This window comes from Mus pahari, chromosome 14 (genome assembly GCF_900095145.1).
Source record: "Mus pahari chromosome 14, PAHARI_EIJ_v1.1, whole genome shotgun sequence".
NCBI classification, from domain to species: domain Eukaryota; kingdom Metazoa; phylum Chordata; class Mammalia; order Rodentia; family Muridae; genus Mus; species Mus pahari.
The window spans coordinates 66,190,337-66,208,476 of NC_034603.1; the positions used below are offsets into that span (position 1 = coordinate 66,190,337).

General features: G+C 53.1%; 1 protein-coding gene and 1 non-coding gene across 7 annotated transcripts in view; both read right to left on the reverse strand.

Annotated features, from left to right (window-relative positions):
- Positions 1-429: 429 nt before the first annotated feature.
- Positions 430-18,140, reverse strand: part of Med24 (mediator complex subunit 24) — a 23,925-nt gene continuing 6,214 nt past the window's right edge. For 4 of the 6 annotated variants that reach the window (XM_029546345.1, XM_029546344.1, XM_029546346.1 and 1 more), the window contains exons 4-27: positions 14,378-14,416; positions 14,066-14,139; positions 13,483-13,715; positions 13,282-13,338; positions 11,961-12,072; positions 11,711-11,861; positions 11,362-11,475; positions 10,795-10,842; positions 10,134-10,216; positions 9,769-9,855; positions 8,902-9,007; positions 8,234-8,376; positions 6,988-7,025; positions 6,526-6,608; positions 6,017-6,195; positions 5,813-5,912; positions 5,333-5,508; positions 3,212-3,476; positions 2,793-2,974; positions 2,507-2,597; positions 2,062-2,161; positions 1,266-1,346; positions 938-1,086; positions 430-848 (exon numbers count right to left, since the gene is read on the reverse strand). In XM_029546345.1, coding sequence (XP_029402205.1) covers positions 732-848; positions 938-1,086; positions 1,266-1,346; positions 2,062-2,161; positions 2,507-2,597; positions 2,793-2,974; positions 3,212-3,476; positions 5,333-5,508; positions 5,813-5,912; positions 6,017-6,195; positions 6,526-6,608; positions 6,988-7,025; positions 8,234-8,376; positions 8,902-9,007; positions 9,769-9,855; positions 10,134-10,216; positions 10,795-10,842; positions 11,362-11,475; positions 11,711-11,861; positions 11,961-12,072; positions 13,282-13,338; positions 13,483-13,715; positions 14,066-14,139; positions 14,378-14,416 — 2,808 coding nt within the window. In that variant the 3' untranslated portion in view covers positions 430-731. The remainder of the gene's footprint in view (positions 849-937; positions 1,087-1,265; positions 1,347-2,061; positions 2,162-2,506; positions 2,598-2,792; positions 2,975-3,211; positions 3,477-5,332; positions 5,509-5,812; positions 5,913-6,016; positions 6,196-6,525; positions 6,609-6,987; positions 7,026-8,233; positions 8,377-8,901; positions 9,008-9,768; positions 9,856-10,133; positions 10,217-10,794; positions 10,843-11,361; positions 11,476-11,710; positions 11,862-11,960; positions 12,073-13,281; positions 13,339-13,482; positions 13,716-14,065; positions 14,140-14,377; positions 14,417-18,140) is intronic. The other 2 variants (XM_029546348.1, XM_021212984.1) reach the window with 1 other exon arrangement.
- On the reverse strand, positions 6,738-6,841 carry LOC115065454. Its single transcript, XR_003845238.1, has one exon. It is a non-coding gene; the product is annotated as a small nucleolar RNA SNORD124 (small nucleolar RNA).

An 18,140-nucleotide genomic window follows, 5' to 3' on the forward strand; every position in this document is an offset into this window, starting at 1 on the left:
CAGGCTTCCCCGTGGCTCAGAGCTGCGCAAGAGGCTAACCTGTCACTTCCATCCACACCACTGACTCAATGCCTCCCACCACCTCCCTCCCCACAGCCTCACAGGACCCTGTCCCTGGACTCACAGAGTATGGAGGACAGAAAGTCCTCACCCTCAATACCAAATAATCTCACAGGAACACCCGGTGAACTCTGGTCCAGAGGGTGGAGTGTGACATCCTGCCCTGCGCAGTAGAGTACCGTGCGGGGCCTTTCACCAGAACATCCCGCTTTCAGCGATGGCACCGCTGCCGAGTCCTTAACACTGCAGTGGGACCGGTGGGCACCGGTCCCTCTCTTCCTCACCTCCCCTCCCTACCACAGGGTTATGCCCCTCCCTGGCCACCGCACAGGAGATGGCAGGGAAAAAATACGGTCCCCACATAAGCAACACAGCCACAGCCACAAGGATCTTTATTTACAGAGGAACCAAGGGGGACTCCCCATTCATGGGTTATAAAAATAAAACTTATATGCACACTGCGGCCCTATAAAGTCCCTCCTGGGGGTGCGGCCACTTGGGGTGACCGTAGGGACTGCTCAGAGTCTTTGGGTGCTGGTTGAAAGGACAGAAATTACAAAAGCCACTGGGAGATGTGTAGGTGAGTCAGGGCAGGGGTGGGAAGGTCTCACTCTTCCAGCTCCCTGCTTGGATGCTGGGGCTGGGACCCACCGCAGGCCACTCGGAGCTCCTCAGAGTGCAGCAATGGCTTTGGCGGCCACCTGCCGGCCCAGGGGCAGGCTGAGGTCTGTGATGGCCAGAACAACCTTGGGGCTTGACATAGCAGACACTTTCACCAGTTCAGACACCTGCCACAGACAGATGAACACAGGAGTCACTTCTGGGGTGACTCCCTCCTTTCTCTGTGGGTCCCCCTGCAGCCCCCTGGGACACTCACAGTAGTGAAGGGCATGAACTGCAGAATGCTGCCCCTGCTGTCCTGTTCCAGGCAGCCCACACACTCCTCCATGAACCACTGCACAAACTGGGTGTGGGGGCCAGCGGTGCGTGAACCCAGGATGGAGGAAATGAGCAAGAACAGGTTGGCTGTGCAGAGGGGAACAAGACACACAGTTCTAGAACAGGTCAGACAGGGGAGGGAAGGCGAGAGGCGGTGACAGCAGACACGGGCGGGAGATGGCAGTAAAGGGGGCTGTCTACCCTAGGCAGACAGTCAGTAGTGAGGGGAGGACGGCATGTGGAGGTGGAGCGGCGGGAAGACTCACCCAGGACTCGGTTCAGAGGGTCCCTCATGTTGACTGTGTGGAGCTGGGAGGCTGAGAGGGAGCTGTTCATGGAGCGGTCAGCTGTGAAGAAGGGGGGAGGGTGCTGCGTCAGCTCTGACTCCAGGGGAGCCTTCCCTGTCCCCTCCATCAGCGTCTGCTGCATGAGGGTAGAGAGGAGCTGGGATCTGGGGAGCCAGGCCTGCTGAGCACCACCAAAGACCAACCCTGGCACTCTGCGGGACTCAGGCTGCCCGGCCTGCTCAGAGCTCATCTTACAGATGCACAGTCTGTTTGCTAAGGACCTAGCTAAGGTCACAGGTTATAGATGGACAACCCAACATCTTTCCTTTGCACAAGCGTGTGGCTCGGACCCTGGTCCCTACAAAGCTCCAGAGAAAGTTTTAGGTTCAGGAGAAATCTCTGGAAACAAGAGAAATTGGATGCCACACAAGAGTTTTTGGCAGAAGGAAGTATGTCAGCAAGGAGAGGATGACATGGGCTGCCCTCTGAGTAGGAAGGCGAGAAGGTAGCCCCAGGTCGCAGCCTGGTGGGGCCGGTACTCAGCCACAGGGCATGTCTCTGGGTTAGGAAGGGAGGGAGCACCTGAGGGGTTTGGAGGGACCTTGAAGGACAGCTTCAGGTCCTGTCCCCACTAGCAAGCGACAGAGCCCCCACTAGGGACAGAGAGGTGCAGGCTCCCGCTCTGCTGACAGCCAGACGGCCATCAGCTGGAACCAAGGCAGTCAGTCAGGGAGGAGTGAGTCCTAGGCAGGCCCGGGACACCCCCAGCGCTCACTGGGACTAGACAGGATGTTGGCGTCATCGTCACTGGAGCTCAGGAGTCGCATCAGCTTCGAGGGCTGCATGTCCTCCACGGGGAAGAGGCTGACATAGTCCTGGGGGACAGGGGTCACCGTCACATGCCCGACGGCCTAGATCTCCAGGAGCTGGAGAGGACTGGAGGGCAGAGCTGACTGGAGAAGTCAGTTTCCTACAGTCCTTGGCCAGCGCTACCAGTGGTGACCCCTCCCATACCCCAATCTCTGCCCGGTGAGCAGAAAAGGACCTCCCCCATCAAGGACACTCAGGGGCCACTTAAGCCTCTCCTCCAGACCTGACCAATCAAACAGGCCAAGCACAGCTGACCTTGGCCCCAACCTCGGCCTGGGATGGCACCTCTGCTTTAAGCCATCAGAAAATGCTTGCTGCATGAACACGTGACCCAGCCAGCAGCAGCCTACCTCAATGTCCTCTCTGTGTCTCTTCTTCTGGCGGGAGGACGCCTGTCCCTTGTGGGAAGAGTAAGAGCTCAGGGCACACCACACAGCTAGTCTAGTAAAAGGACCCGGGAGAAAGACGTAGTGAAGACGGCAGCTCCATGCTCACGGTGAAGGAGCCCCTTTGACCCCTCACCCCCACCCACAGCTCAGCTGCCTGGGTGGCACCAAGGCTGACGGGACTGAATCTGGATGCTAGATGTTTGGGGCACAAGGGGGGACCCCAGGAAGGCTCTGGAGAGAATCCTACTTGGCCAGCGCAGTGCCAGGAGGGTCCATAAGGCTGTGCCACTTAGAGGAGTCAGTAAGCAGCCCCGGCAGGATGTGACCCAGCAGGACCAGGGTCACTTGCTGCATGTCCAGACAGAAGATGGAGTAGAGAAGCTGGACCGCCCTTAACGTGTGTTCCTTGCGAGTCTCCTTCAGCAGCTCCTGAAAGGCGGGCAAGCGGCTACTGAGGGGCTGCCTGCCCGGACCCAAGCCACCTCTCCTGCCAAAGGTGCTTTTGACCCCAACTCCCAAGGTGCTTCTCTGAGGTGAGGCCCTACCTCTGTCTCCCCAGGAGACCACCCAGCTTCCAGCAACCTCTCAGAGAAGCCTGGCCTATCCCAGCCGACCATGTCTACTGCCCCATCCACATGGCTGTCCACATGCACCCAGCCCAAGTACCTTAATCAGGTTGTTGCAGAACCAGTAGACGCCGCCCATGTGCAGCAGGGTGTCAAGGATGTGGATGGAGCGGCTGTCCACCCAGCCCTTCTCCAGTACCTTGGCAAAGATGTCTGTCAGGACCTCCTTGATGGGGCGCTTGGGAGGAAGCAGGTTCCAGTAGGGCATCGTGTCCACGCCCGTGGATGGAAACTTGATCTGCGTGGCTGTCTGCTGAAGCACGTCCGCACACATGTGTTCCAAGATTGAGTTCATAATCACCACCCTAGGGGAGCAGGGAAGGTAATGCAGGCATTACCCCTGGGGTTGGGTTACGGAAACATGGCTGAGGAATTAGACCCACCGCACGCTGGGGAGGACACAACAATACAACCTACTACTGACGAAGAGCTTATTGGCCGGGCAAGACGCCTAGGAGAGGCACAGGCCAGGATTTTCTTCTCTTACAGGTTCCATCAATCTATTCAGACTCTATTCTGTTTCTCCCTCTCCTCCGCCAACTTTTCCCATCCCCCAGGCCCAAGCTCTGCCAAATCAGGGTCATAAGTAAAACACAATCACTTCCACTTAAGCTGAGTACTTGGGGGAGGGGGGGTCCCACCCAGCCCTGGCCTCCTCCCAAAGTACACTGTAACTTCCAGGAGAGGCCTTTAGACCGCCCCACAAGACGCTTCCCGGCCCCGGGTAGCTGGGCAAGTGTGTACAGCCTGGAATCCTCTTGGGAGCATCTGGGGCTGTGACCACAGCTGGGGTCTGAGTACCGAGTGCTGGAATGTCAGGAGTGCAGAGGGGGCAGCCTTGACTTGCACAGCCCCTCCTCCACCTGCACAAGGGAGCTAGGATTCCCCACTGTGCCCCCCCCCCCCCCTCTGTCTCTGTGTGTGTGTCTCTGTGTGTGTGTGTGTGTGTGTGTGTGTGTGTGTGTGTGTGTGTGGCGTGCGCTTGTGGGTGTATAGACACACATACACGCTTGATTTGGATGATGTCCCACAGGCAGGGGAGCGCAAATATGACCTTACAGAACCCCCCCCCCAACTTTGCTTCAGCTGTTTCCACATGTCCCCCAGAAAGCACCCTCCGCAGCTACCCTGTAAGCCAGCCTCCACTCGACAGTCGCCGCACCTCTCTCCAAGTCCCCTTGAGGGTGGGTTGGGAGCTCAGAGGGGCACGGATATGCAATGTTACTCAAGGAAGGAAATCCTGTCACATGCCAGAGTATGAACGAATTTTGAGGAAATTATGCTGAGTAAAGTCCGTCAGTCATGAAAAAGCAGGTATTACGTAATTCTAGTTATTCGAAGTATCTAGCGTGGCTGCTCAGAAGGACGGAGAATAGCGTGGTAGTTGCCAGGAACCAAGAAGGGGAGGTGGGCTGGTGCTTATTGGCTAAACGCTGTGATACACAAGATGAAAAACGTCTGGAGGTCTATTTCACAATTCCACCACGTTTCATATCCTGAACAATACATATAAACACAGTTGAAATGGTAAATTTCCTCTTATATGTTTCTTGCCATATTTAAAAACCAACGGCCAAACAACTTATCAGTTGGGTGAATAAACGGACACCACCAAGCCCCTTATAGCAGAAGTCCCTGAAGAGCCAGTACTTGAAATGGTCACCAGGACAGCTGGGGGTGGGGGAGGGAAGCTATAAAAACTGTGGATGCCTTAGAGTTCCTCGACAGTGACACAGCCACATAATCCCTTTGCTCTCTGGCCTCAGCTAGTTTTGTGGAACTTGGAGCCTCGGAGGACAGAGGTCAGGCTGTCTGGGGTCTGTATTTCCCACACATGGGAAGTACAGGGATTAAAACCCTCTCAATACAGAGACACACACCAAATATCTGCTGAGCCAGCTGAGTGAATGTGTGACTAAGAATGTGAGGGAGTGGTAGGGGAAGGCGAAGGAGGGAGCGAGAGTCCAACTACCCTGAGTGTGCACTGCCTCAGCAGCTAAGCAAGGGGGGCTGGCCGGGGCGGGGATGGAGGAGGAAGTGGTTGCTGAGCAGCTCCCCGGGAAGCGGAGGGCCGAGTGCAGGGTGGGATGTTTGTTCCTGGTGGTGCCGACTCCCGACCACACACCTGCCAGGGCCGGGAAGGGCAGGCCGGGTTACTGACCTCTCATTGTAGAACTGCAGGGTGTTCTCACTGTACAGCGGCCCTGCCAACTGGCGGATCATCTGCAGTGACTTCTCACGCTCATCCAGCCCCAGCATCCGGACATGGGCCACAAGCCAAGCCACAGCACACACCGCCAGACTGCATACCTTTCCCTTGATATTATCGGTGATTTTCTGTGGGGAGGAGAAGGGAATGACTTGAGGACTCTCTTCCTCTCCCTGGCCGTGACTCCCACGGCCTCTGGGGGTAGCTGGGGGTCACAGGTGCTATCCCAAGGTACATTTCACACCTTTGCCACACAAACTTGATTTTCTCAAAGACCCCTGAACGGGATGAAGTGGCTAAGAGGAGGATACTACGGAAGACTAACACCAGAACAGACCTCCAGCTTGAGGATTTGTTTGTATGCAGAACAACAAGCTCTCAGTGACCAGCCCTGTGTCTCAGGCAGAGAGACTCAAGGAACGGTGGAGCTACCTGGATGGACTCGAATGCCAGAACCCCATTCTCCCAAGCGTTGAGGATTTCCAGAATTGCTGCTGAGATGCTGAGGCAGGCCTCGTGCCACTTCATCTGCCTACAGAGAAGATTGGGGGAACCACACGGCAAGGGAGAGTGAGATAGGAGTGGGGGGAGAGCCTTGGAATGCTCCCCCCCCAGGTCAGGACCTAAACCACTGACACTAGCTTCATCTCTGAAGAGTTGTTGAGCAGGGCCACCAAGGACTCGACTTTGGTGGAGTCAGGGCGGAAGCAGGGATGGTCAGGGTTCAAAATCTTGCCCTCCTCAGGCATGCAGGTTTGCATCCAAGTCTCAAAGAAGGGGACTTCTTCTCCTGAGCTCGACTCGGAGAGGATGACCTGGATAAGACAGAGGGGCACCAGCTGAGAGAAGAGGGCGTGGCACCTGCCAGAGCTAGCCAGGGACTGGGTTCTATTGCCACTCCCTTTCCATAGTCAACTCTAAACTGTCCAGGGGAATCAGACAGGGAGCGGTGCTGCCACCTAGTGGTCAACATGAATGTGCCACTAGAGGACCTGGGTGGCTGGGTACCTGTTGAAGTGGGAAGACAACAGAACAGGCTTGGGAGATCAGTGGGGGCAAGGGTGAGTAAGGGAGTTACTGGCGTTTCCTTCCTCTTTGCCCCACTCACTTGGGGCCTCTTCCCGTCACCAGCTCTCATCACTTACCTCTGAGCCATAGGTCTGGGCCACGTGGCATAGCATGAGGAAGGAGATGTCAAAGAGCAGGGCACGGACCGAGGCTGTTTTCGCTGTGGGAAAGGGAAGAATGCCAAACTCAGCCCGGGGCAGCAGCTCCAAGCCTTGTATAGATTGGGAGGTGCCAGGGATTGAAGGCTCATGCACAGTAGGCAAGCGTGGAGGCTACACCCCAGCTCAGGATTTCCTAAAGGAAGGTCAGGGAGCAAGCGGTTCCTTCAAAGCTCTGAGGCTCAGAATCCTTTTCTTGGGTCTTATTAAGAACATCATCCCTTCCTTGGAATCCACAATTTCCAGAACCCAAACCAGTCAAAACTGGTCCAGCTGGGAGAAGGGCAGAGGGGTACCCTCATCCCCAGAATGAGCAGAGGCAGCCCCTCCCTTCCTTCCCTCCTCAGGGCAGACGGGACCTGCAGATGCACACAGACTTACTGCTCTCTCCGCTGCCGTGGGTCGTGAACTCATTCAGACTGTAGGAAGGACAGAGACAGGTGGCATCAACCAGAGCGAGAGCTGAGCAGTGTCACAGGAGAAGGGGGGGACTGGGAGGGAGCTACACATTCATCAGAGGGTGGGCCCTAGAGCCTCAACTATAAGCTAAATATAAAATGAGTATTATAATTACAGAAACAAATCACTAGTACTAAGAGGACACAGGGCCTCACACTCTACCCCAACAGTGAAGAGGCTAACACACGGAGCATTAGAGGCCAGCTTGGACTACACAGTGAGACCCAAAGATTTGTAAGGAACCATGTTCTACATGAGAGACTGCAGGTAACCCCCGAAAGCTACTGAATTTAAGGACGCATTATCAGTCGTGCGGTAGAAGTGCACGCCTTTAATCTCAGGACTCAGGAGGCAGGGTGAGGCAGATGCCAGCCTGGTCTACAAAGTGAGTTCCATGACAGTCGGGGTCGTTACACAGTGAAAAAACAAAAAGGCCGGGCGTTAATCCCAGCACTTGGGAGGCAGAGGCGGGTGGATTTCTGAGTTCGAGGTCAGCCTGGTCTACCGAGTGAGTTCCAGGACAGCCAGGGCTATTCAGAGAAACCCTGTCTCGAAAAAACAAAAATAAAATAAAATAAATAAATAAATAAATAAATAAATGAAACAAAACCCGAAGCCCATAAACTCAACAGAGCAGGCTACAAAAGATACCATGCCAAAAGTAAATAAATAACTGGGCCGAGGGATTCTCCCCATTTTCCCAAGCCTACTATTCAATGCCTTTTTTTTTTTTTTTTGGCTTTTTTCGAGACAGGGTTTCTCTGTGTAGCCAATGCCTTATTTTAAAAATTCATTTATCTTTTATTTTTATGTATATTAAGCATGTCTGTGTTAGCTATGCATCCATGTGTATACAAGATCCTGCAGAGGCCAGAAGAGGGCACTGGAGGCCCTGAGACTGGAGTTACAGACAAGTGTGAGCTGCCATGTAGGCCCTCTGGAAGAGCAGCAGGACCCTCAAGTGCTGGGCCATCTCTCCATTATCTTAGCAAGCAACTTTATTCCATCTTCAGTGAGAGATTAAAGAGCTCTCAGTCAAGCGACGCTTCTGTCAGTTTCCAGTTAAGATGCTCTGCCCTGGTCTGTATACCTCAAGGGGAGACCCATACCCAGGCATCTCCTCCCTCACACAACCTCCCGTCGCACAGCAGGGCACAGCTCTACTCACTTGATGAATTTCCGGGCGAAGGATTTTAGTTTCCCAGTGGCAGCAGCAGCCGCCAGCAGCAAGTCCAGGCTCTTCCCGGACAGCATGTGTCCCAGGACCCCCAGCAGCCCCTCAGGGGACTTGGAGTGATCTGCATCCATTGTCTGGGGACAGGATAGAAGCCCAGTGAAGAACACTGAAGCCACCCCATCCCCCAGAGACAGTCTAAACACATTTCTCTCTGCCTGTGTCCACTGACTGGCACACTGCACCGTCAAACATAATCTGTCACTTCCTGCTCAAACAGGATGATCACTGCTAAAATCTCTCCCTGCCCTGTGAGCTTTGTGCTCAACTACACGGGTGTGGTGGGGTGGGGTGTGGTGTGGTGGGGTGCGGTGGTGAGAGGTGGGGTGGGGGACAGGATCTGGCTGGGAGTTTCCCTTCTATGCCTTCATGGGGTGGTGTTTGGAGAGGCACGAGCCACATCACCTAGGGCACAGTGGGAGAGCAACAATGTCACCTTTCAGCGGTGGCTGCTACCTTTATCTCCCCAATTGTCCCACTCCCCAAACAGCTCTCCACAGAGAGCAGAGAGGTCTGTGGGCCCAGTCCATTTAGCTGGAGATAGAGGAGAGCTGGAGAAGAATGGGAGTCTACAGTGGCACGGGCAGGGTGCACACACACACCTTGAGGATGTTTGTGACTGTGGGCTCTGCCCGCAGGATCAGGCCAGGATTCGGCTGGATGTTAGCATTTTCTGATGATTTTAGCTGCGGGTCCCGATCTGCTGTGCTATGGTCATAACCCAGAGAAGAAAACAGAAACAAAGAGGATCATTTCCTTTTTGAAGACAGGTCTCAGACTGGAGCACAGGCTGACCTTAAACTCAAGGTACTTCTCCTGTTTCAGCCTCTCAAGGTTGGAATTACAGCTGAAAACTACCTGGCTCATACTTGGCTAAGGAAAAAAAATCTTGATATAGTCTCTAATCCACCATGTGTAGTGGCTTGCACCTTAATCTTAAACCACTCAAGTGGCAGAAACAGGCAGACCTCTGCATTTGAGGCTAGCCAGCATTAAGAAAAAAAATTCTCTAATTCAACTCCAAAAACAAAGGCGGAGAGGAGACAGACGCATATAGCGAACTCGGAGCTGGCAGTAGCTCAGCCGGACAGCACTTGTCTCACGTCACAGCACGCTGGGTTTAACCCTTAGCATGGCACAAAAACAAAGACTCTTGCGAGTTAGGATGACGTTTACGTGAACCTGATTCTCAGTACTACCATCCTTTCAGTTTGTCAGTACCGTTGTACCCATTTTCAAAGTTCAGTTAGGTCTAAAGGAAGATTGAAGTTTCTCTATGGCCTTTGCTCACAAAGGAGGGCAAGTCAAAGAGCAGCGACTCGGAGGGTAAACTCCCGTCTGATGCAGTCCTGTTCCCCAGACCGACCCAGGAGGCATCAGTCACTGGCAACTCAACTTCAAAGAGAAGGGAAAGGCACCAGGAACCAGTCTGGCGAGAGGGAGGCAGCCCGAGGGGGCTCGCAACATACCGTTTGCCCACAAGGCTGGCAAAGTTGACCTCAGACAGAAGCCCCTGCTTGTTGCACTCCTGGAGGAGGAAATTCGTGCAGTCGCAACTGTGAAGGAAAAGCCAGAGAACTGAGGTGAGCAGGGAGCTGGGGCATGCACGGGGTGCCTGTCCGGTCTCCTCCCTCCTTCAGGGTGAAGAAAACTCAACTACCCAAAGGTAGAAAGGAGGGCTCTGGGTTCTTGGCAACTATGAGCCTCCTGCCTCCCACCTCTGCCAAGGGGAGAGTCCAACAGAAAGACAGACTTCCCTGCGGCTCATCTAACAGTGAGCGGGGAAGGACTCAGAACACTTTCCAGTAAAATGGGGTGAGCGGGGTGCTCATACTTGCAGCGCTGGTCAGCTTTGTCCAACAAGGGTGTGAGCTTCAGCAGGAACTCAAAAGCACAGTTGACATCCTCAGTGAAATCCTAAAAAGGACCAGAGGCTCCCACCAGGGCTCTACGGCCCCAAAGAGCAGAGTTACAAGGACACCTTGCTCAATAACAGAGAAAGCTGGCTGTGACCACCACTAGGCCCCAGTACCTAAGTGTGGGATGTTGGAGGCACCACACTCTCCACGTGGTTATTACCCTAGCCAAATCAGCACAGGCAATCTTTCTGCTGGGGGCGGGGGGGAGCCAGCCTAAGCCACCATCTTTACTCTACTGCACGTGCAAGGACATACACCGAGGTTCACGGGTCCACACAGCCTCCTCTGGGCACAAGAACACACTACCACTCAGCTGCAGCCTAAAAGACCCACCCTTAGCACACGCCTATAGTCCCAGCACTTGGGAGGCAGAACCAGGTGGATCTCTGAGTTCGAGGCCAGCCTGGTCTACAGAGTGAGTTCCAGGATAGCCAGGGATACCCTGACTCAGAAAAAACAAAAAGAAAAAGGAGAGAGAGAGAGAGAGAGAGAGAGAGAGAGAGAGAGAGAGAGAGACCCTCGCTCGCACTTGTTCACCCTCCTACTTCCATGCCTTCATCCCAGACTCTAACTCACCTTCTCCCCATGAAAGTATTTTTTCAACTTCACCAAAACCTGTGGAATCTAGGATGCGAGGGAGAAGAGAGGCAGATCAATGACCCTTTTCCTCTTTCACTTATCCCAGAAGCCCACACACTCCCTGCTGTGGGCACTGAGGTAGGAGAGTCCTTGGGGCTCAGACAGTACTTTGAATAACTTGTAAGCCCACACACAGGTACCCGAGTACCCTATGTCTCTTGGCCTACAGGACATGGGCCCTCCCCACTTCTGCTGCCTCAACAAGGAAATCCTAACAGCAAAATTGGAATCAAGGTCCGGAGGGAATCTGAGGCCACCGTCCCTGGCTCTCTTAGGTGACCAGAACTAACCTGGCTAAGGATGGGTTGAACAAGCAGCAGAACCTCCAAGTGGCCAAGCAGCCAAGACTCTCAGAGACAATGACCAACTGAGCTTGTGCTAGAGACTCAGGAGGCTAGACTAAATGCCAGGAGTGGGACACACATGACAAAGGTCCAGCATGCTGCTGTTCCTCCTGAGAGCTGTCCCTCGACTGGTTCTCCCAGCTCCCATGTCACCAGGTACCTTGAGGTAGGTGAAAGCTGTCCACTTCAGCTCCTGCGTGCCCTCGGGGGACTCAATGAGTCCAACAAAGCAAGCTTTCCAGATCTCCAGGACAAAGAGAGGTGTGGGGATATGCTGTGGGAAACCCAAGCGTGGTATAAGAGGCCCTGCCCCTTCCACAGGCTCCAAGGACCAGGCTGTGACTACACAGCAGGGTTCCAGCCCAGAACCAAGATCTGGAGGTCAGATGGCAAAACTGTGCGACTGGCATCTGTGGTCCACTGGGGAATCAAGAGGAGCTATTCCTCTCAAGTACCAGCCTCCTCCCTCTTACCCCAAGTGGCCACCCACCCTGCTTGGCCACACCCACCTGCATGCGCTTCACCATCATCAGCTGCTCCACCAGGGGCTGCATCTCCCCGGTCAGGTTCATGGTGCCCTCAAGCAAGATGAGCGCGTGGACGGTGGGGAAGCCGGTCTTGTGCAGCTGCTCGGAGTGCACGGACAGCATGCTGGGGATGCTGAGGAGAGACACCGTCGGGGACAGTGTCGGGACTGAGGAGACAGGGGCGGGGGACAGACCACGGAGCCCATCTTCCTATCTCCCGCAGAAACCTAACCTCCTGATGAGTGTGCCGCAACGCTCAGCCTGGCTCCGGAGCTGGGGGTTGCTGAGATTGGCCAGTATCTCCCCAAGCTTTAGAAGCGAATGCTCAATGGCTGTCCAGGAGGCTGGTGGAGAAAAAGCAAGGCAGAGACTGCTGGGAAGGAGAGGCAGGGCGTGGTCCACACTCCCCGACTGTGTGGCTCCCCGGGCGTGAAAGCATCCAGCAAGGAACCTCGGAGGACGAGGAGGCAGAGTCCTGAGGGTAGGGTAAGGGGAGTAGGCACCAGGAACAAAGACCCCCTAGCAACCATACCAAGGGCCTGGCTTCCAGTGACTACACACAACTGACTCGAGACACACAAGCAATGGGAGCAAGGCACAGGGGTGGGGACAGCATCCAGTGGCCAAGCGGGGACAGTTACTTCTACTCTAGCACCAAATACCTTGCCAACACAGCTTTTGAGCTTCTGCTCTTTTAATAGCTCACCCAGCTGGTGGAGCCCACTGGCCACTCTCTTAAATGGCCGCACTCATGGTCTACAGCACATACTTAGCATTTAATTACTAGTCACTTATCCTAGTCACAAGCCCAAAGGGTCAAATGATGAATGACGACACCAGTTAGCCAATTAACCTTCATGTAGCACAGGGATAAGAGAAAGACAACCGAGACCTGAGATCCATCCAAATGAAATATTCATCTCCTTTTCTACCAATAAACATTTATCAAGTGCCCAGGAAGGCAAGGCACTGCCAACACTAACAAGAAAACAGATGAAGGAGAGCTACCCGAGCAGCCCATTCTGACACAGTGAGCGGTCTCGTTCTGGACTCTTCCCAGAGAGACTAATCCCCTAACAACCTCTCCCACTGAGCCCCGAAAACGTGGGTGTCACCTATTTTAGCATCCCTGTCAATGGAGAACTGGAGACCCTTAGGTGGCCCTAGCTGCTGGGGCTCGGGACTCAAGAGGCCCGCAGCCTCTGTTGCAGGAAGACTTCCCTCCTATAAATCTGTAAGGTGCCAATGCTCAACAGAACTTGAGTTAAGAGAGAACAGTGTCCAGTCATGGCAGACAGGCACTGAGTTTAACTCAGTTCCGGGTCACACCTGAGTCATCTGCTTCTAGGCGAGCAACATGAAGACAGCCAAGAGCAGGCAACATGCCTGTCTTGTCCTCGAATTTCTCCAGGCGCATGGCATTCCAATCTTACTCCCCACCAGTGTGTAAGCTTGCTGAGGGCAGGGACCCTGCCACATGCTCCTTTGGTAGCCCCCCTCCCCCCTCCAGCACCTAGCACGGTGCTGGACACACGAGAAGGCTCAGTAAATACCTGTTGGTTGATTGGCTCGGGTGCCACCCTGCCCAAGTCCCTGGGATGTATGCAATGCTTATAGGGAGAGAAAAAAGGAAGTGGGATGATTTCGGATCCTTCTAGAAAGAAGTGGGATGGCATCCTGCCTCTCCCCTCTCAATCAAAGGACCAGCTACAGAAGCAGCAGCAGGCAGGGCGCAAGGGGGTCAGGGGACATACAGGCCTCCTCTAGCTTGGCGATGTGCAGCAGGGCTCGGTTCTTGGTGCTGCTGAGGGTCTTCTCCAGGCACTGCAAGCACAAGGCAAGCTGCTTCTCCCCAGGGGCCAGAGCGCCAGCCTCCAGCCCTTCCTGGAGTCGCTCTGCAGAAGCTGCTGTACATCGAAGCAGCCAGTGGAGGGCGCTAAGGAGCGCTCGGCACAGCCCGATGCATTCCTCTGCTTTGCCGTGGCAACTACCCAAAAAGGATGAAAATTTGTATCTATTCCAAAAGCTGAAATCCAACCCACACCAATGTTCCCCCAGAGTCTCTGGCACAACACTACTAGGGGACAGAGTTGGAAAGTTGGCAGAATCCTAGGTAAGACACCTAGTCTAGCCAGCTTCCACTAGACAAGATCTTAGAGTAGCTCTTCCAAATAGAGAAGAGGCACTTTGTCTCAAGGAAACAGAAGCTGGAGGTGGAAAGGCAGACAGAAGAAACATGGGACCCAGAGCAGGTCTCAGTCCGTCTCCCAGACTATGGGCGCTCCTCGGCACTAAAAGAATGATGCAATGCTCTGAGCTTCCACAGCCATCTCTCACCTGAGTCGGTCACAGAACATGTCCATGATATCCAGCAGAGCCTGGACACACAGCTCCCGGGAAAAGTCATCAAACTACAGAAAGAACAGCGAACAATGGAGGGGCTCGGCACTACCTCTCACAAGCTCTGCTACCGCTCCTCCCCTAGCCCTGGGCCACAGACTCTCCACATGGAAATGTGTTCCTAATTCCCAGGACCTCCTCCCTGGGGGAGGGGGGCATCAGGTGTTGCCTATACAGCCTTAGGGGACACATGTCCAGGCTGGTGGCCTTGTCTGTCCCCTCCCACAGCTCCTGAGGGCACAGTCATACCTTACTGATGGCGGTAAGCACAGAGGAGCAGGACACCATCTAGAAGGAAGACATAGAATGTTGAGACGAGTCATCTACTCGAGAGGGGCAAACACTGATGTTTAAACTGCCACAGTGTAGGGTCCCCAACCCCCTTCCCTTCAAGAGGCGTCCTCAGCTCATTAAAAGGCACACAGTAATATGTGCTGTCCTTATCGCTGCTTCCCTCAGACTCAGTGCGAGTGGCACGAATATAAGCCGGATGAGAGGGTTCAGAGTACATCCTGTCTTGTCTTTATGCTCCTTTCCAAAACTAAATGAAGTTTACCTGGCCACTAGTGGGCAAAGGGATCACCCAGAGTGACGGCCTTATCCTGATGGGGTCAGGGAGTCCTGGGGATGAAGCAGCCCCATGCCTGCTAGGCAAGGGTAGAGAAGTGACTCTGCAGGACTGAAGATGTACTTCAGTGGTCAGTGCCAGCCTAGCATGTGCCCTAATTTCAACCTGAAGCACAGAGGTGGGGGGGAGGGGTGCATGTGAACTATTTGAGCCTCTACACTAATTAGTCCCACTGCTTCTTTTATCAAGAAGATTACTGAGCCGGGCAGTGGTGGCACACACCTTCAAGCCCAGCACTGGGGAGTCAGAGGCAGGCAGATCTCTGTTTGAGGGCAGCCTGGTCTACAGAGCAAGTCCCAGGAATAGCCAGGGCTACACAGAGAAACGCTGTCTCAAAAAAAAACAAAACAAAACAAAACAAAACAAAAAAACCAATCAACCAAACAACCAAACAACCAAAAAGATTAATGGAGGCTGAGGTGTAGCTCAGCAGTGAACTGCACTAGACCCGGGCCGGGGCTCAAGCCCCAGCACCAGAAAAACTACAAAAAACAGTGACCATGGATGACGTGGTGACAGCCCGCGTAGTCACAGCTCCTCAGGAGGCTAAGACTAAAGACCCACTGAGTCTTTAAATGTGACATCAGTCTGACCATCACAGCAAAGCTTTGAGTCAGCAGAGACATGAGTGTCAGTTATCTGATTTGGACAAGGACTGACAAACATCTTCTCCAGGAAACAAAAAGGCGCCCACTGCCTCCAGGGATCAGGGAACCACTGTCCAGTAATCACACAGTCCTGACATTTGTAGAGTGAATACATGAAAGCATATCCTTAGATATGCCCTGCCCTAGCAAGAAAGCCACCAGCCACACACCTGAGAGCCAGCACTCAGGACTGCTGTAAAGGTCAAAGCCAGCCTGGGCTACATACATAGTAAGACCCTGGCTCAAAAATCAAAAACAAAGAAATGAAAGGCCGAGTGTGGTGGCGCATGCCTTTAATCCCAGCACTTGGGAGGCAGAGGCAGGTGAATTTCTGAGTTCGAGGCCAGCCTGGTCTACAGAGTGAGTTCCAGGACAGCCAGGGCTACACAGAGAAACCCTGTCTCGAAAAACCAAAAAAAAAAAAAGGTATCCTGGCTTCTACCCCCATACTACAAATGGAATCTTTTTCACATGAACACACATAGTGCTTCTGTGTGATATACGATTTCAAAACCTAAATTAAAAACATAATTACATAATCCTCATTGTAAGACTTCTCAGAACCATAATGCATTTATAAACAATGAGAGGTGACTCAGTGAGTAGACACTCGCTGCCAAACCTGATGACTTGAGATCAATTCCCAGAAGCCAGAAGCTGGAAGAACTGACCCCCAACATGTCCTCTGCCTTCCACACACCATGGTGCACACACACCCTTCCCAGAGGTGCACAAGCAATAGCCTCCAAAGTCATTTCATCATGAGATCTCACTTAAGTAGGAGTTCCCAAATATATATTTTAGAAATTCTATCTGGACGGTAAATTCCTTGCAGACAGAGATAATTGTACATTCATATCTGTTTCTCCAGCACCAGGCCTTGGACTTGTCCTTAGGAAATTTTCATTGCTTCAAGTAACTGAGTTCTATTAATGTACTCTAAAAAAATTTTACCTTGCATCACATTTCTGATAGTAAAGATACTCAACACCATAGAGAACCAGCTTGATAGAACTAATTTGTTCTGAGCAGATTTAAACTTGTAATTCAGTAGGCTGAGTGCTAGGCCAGCCTGCTTAGGCCCCGGGTTTGCACTGCAGACGGTAACAGTAACGACATGCTTGCAGTGTGTGGTAAGGGATGACGGCGGGCATCACCTGAGCAGACCGGCTCAGACATTTTAAACCAGGCCTCGTGGCTGAGCACGAGCTGTGCACAGGCAGGGCTTAAACACAGACAATTAGCATTCAGAGCCGTCAGCAGCAGGACACACTGTGAAGCCAAAACGAGTGTCTGACAGTGAGCAGAAAGTTGGGAGAATGCCTGGGCAGAATGACCGTGCCGTTCCCGGCCAGTGTTTGTTTATTTATAACCAATGTCCCCATAGCGAGAGCTTGGAGAAGAACTGAACTCTGCTGGATGCCAACCTGTAGGGGGAGCTGGATGGTTCAACCTAAAAAATAATAATAAAAACCCTGGACCCCACACCAGGAAGAGAAAGCCCCGGCCGTGCACGTTCTTATGGAGGCTGTTAAGTCAGAATGAACCAATGGCCTTCACATGGTGTACACTGTGCATTTCTTCTAAGTGTATCAGTCAAGTTCCATCTGCTTCAGACACACCTGAAAGCACTTACACATGGTGACCTGTTCCTCCCAGTAGGGCCTAAGTCGGCTCCAATCTTAACAATTCCACCAACTAGACACTCTGAGCTGACCACAAGACCTGGAGGCTGGCGTGGCCGTCTGCACACGTGGCTAGCCCAGGCTGACCTGCCAGCTGTCTCTAATCCTCTTGCTCTTCTTCATACCCAATACCCCCAACCACTCCTAAGGGCCCTCTCCAGGCGCAGCACCCGACCAAAGAGCCCCTTAACTCTGGAGGAAGAATAAATTACTAATTTCGCATAGCACTTGACAGGCCGTGAAGATATACAGTCTTTCTGAGCTTGCCGTTCTCGTCAGTGTTTATGTATCTCAAGAGCCTCCTATTTTAGAAAGCTTCCCACAGACCCCACATCTCATTTAACCACCCTCTCTGTTCTCTCCAACAGAGTTGTCTACTCTCACGGTCTCTACCTCCACACCTTCTGCTCGCTCTTCAACACACTGGGATCACTTCTGTCCTGACCCCTGCATTAATCTTTTCCTCACAGCTACCAACTAACTCTTGCTGTTAGATCCCACAGGCTCTCACTTCTGATGGAGTCCAGCTTTGGCTGCCAATAGTGTCGTTTTTCAACCTTTCCTTCCTTTATACTTCTACCTGTTCCACTCGGTTTTTGTTTGTTTGTTTGGGGGTTTTGTTTTTTTGTTTTTGTTTTGTTTTTTAAGACAAAAAGCCCTGTGTAGCCTTGGCTGTCCTGGAACTCACTTTGTAGACCAGGCTGGCCTTGAACTCAAAAATCTGCCTGCCTCTGCCTCCCGAGTGCTGGGATTAAAGGCGTGCCACCACGCCCCGCTCTGATCCACTCTTCAGTTTCCTCTGCTCACTTCAGATTTGTTCCACGTGCTTTTGATGTGACTGGGCGCTGAGGAATCTGGCACGGACCACTTCTCTTGCCCATATTCCATGAGCAATATCCCCCATCCCCATCTGAGACTGACAACTTGTTATGATTTGTCCCCAACAGATATAACCCTGAAAGCTGACTGGATGAACCGATACATAAGACTCATAAAGTGCCGGGCGTGGTGGAGCACGCCTTTAATCCCAGCACTTGGGAGGCAGAGGCAGG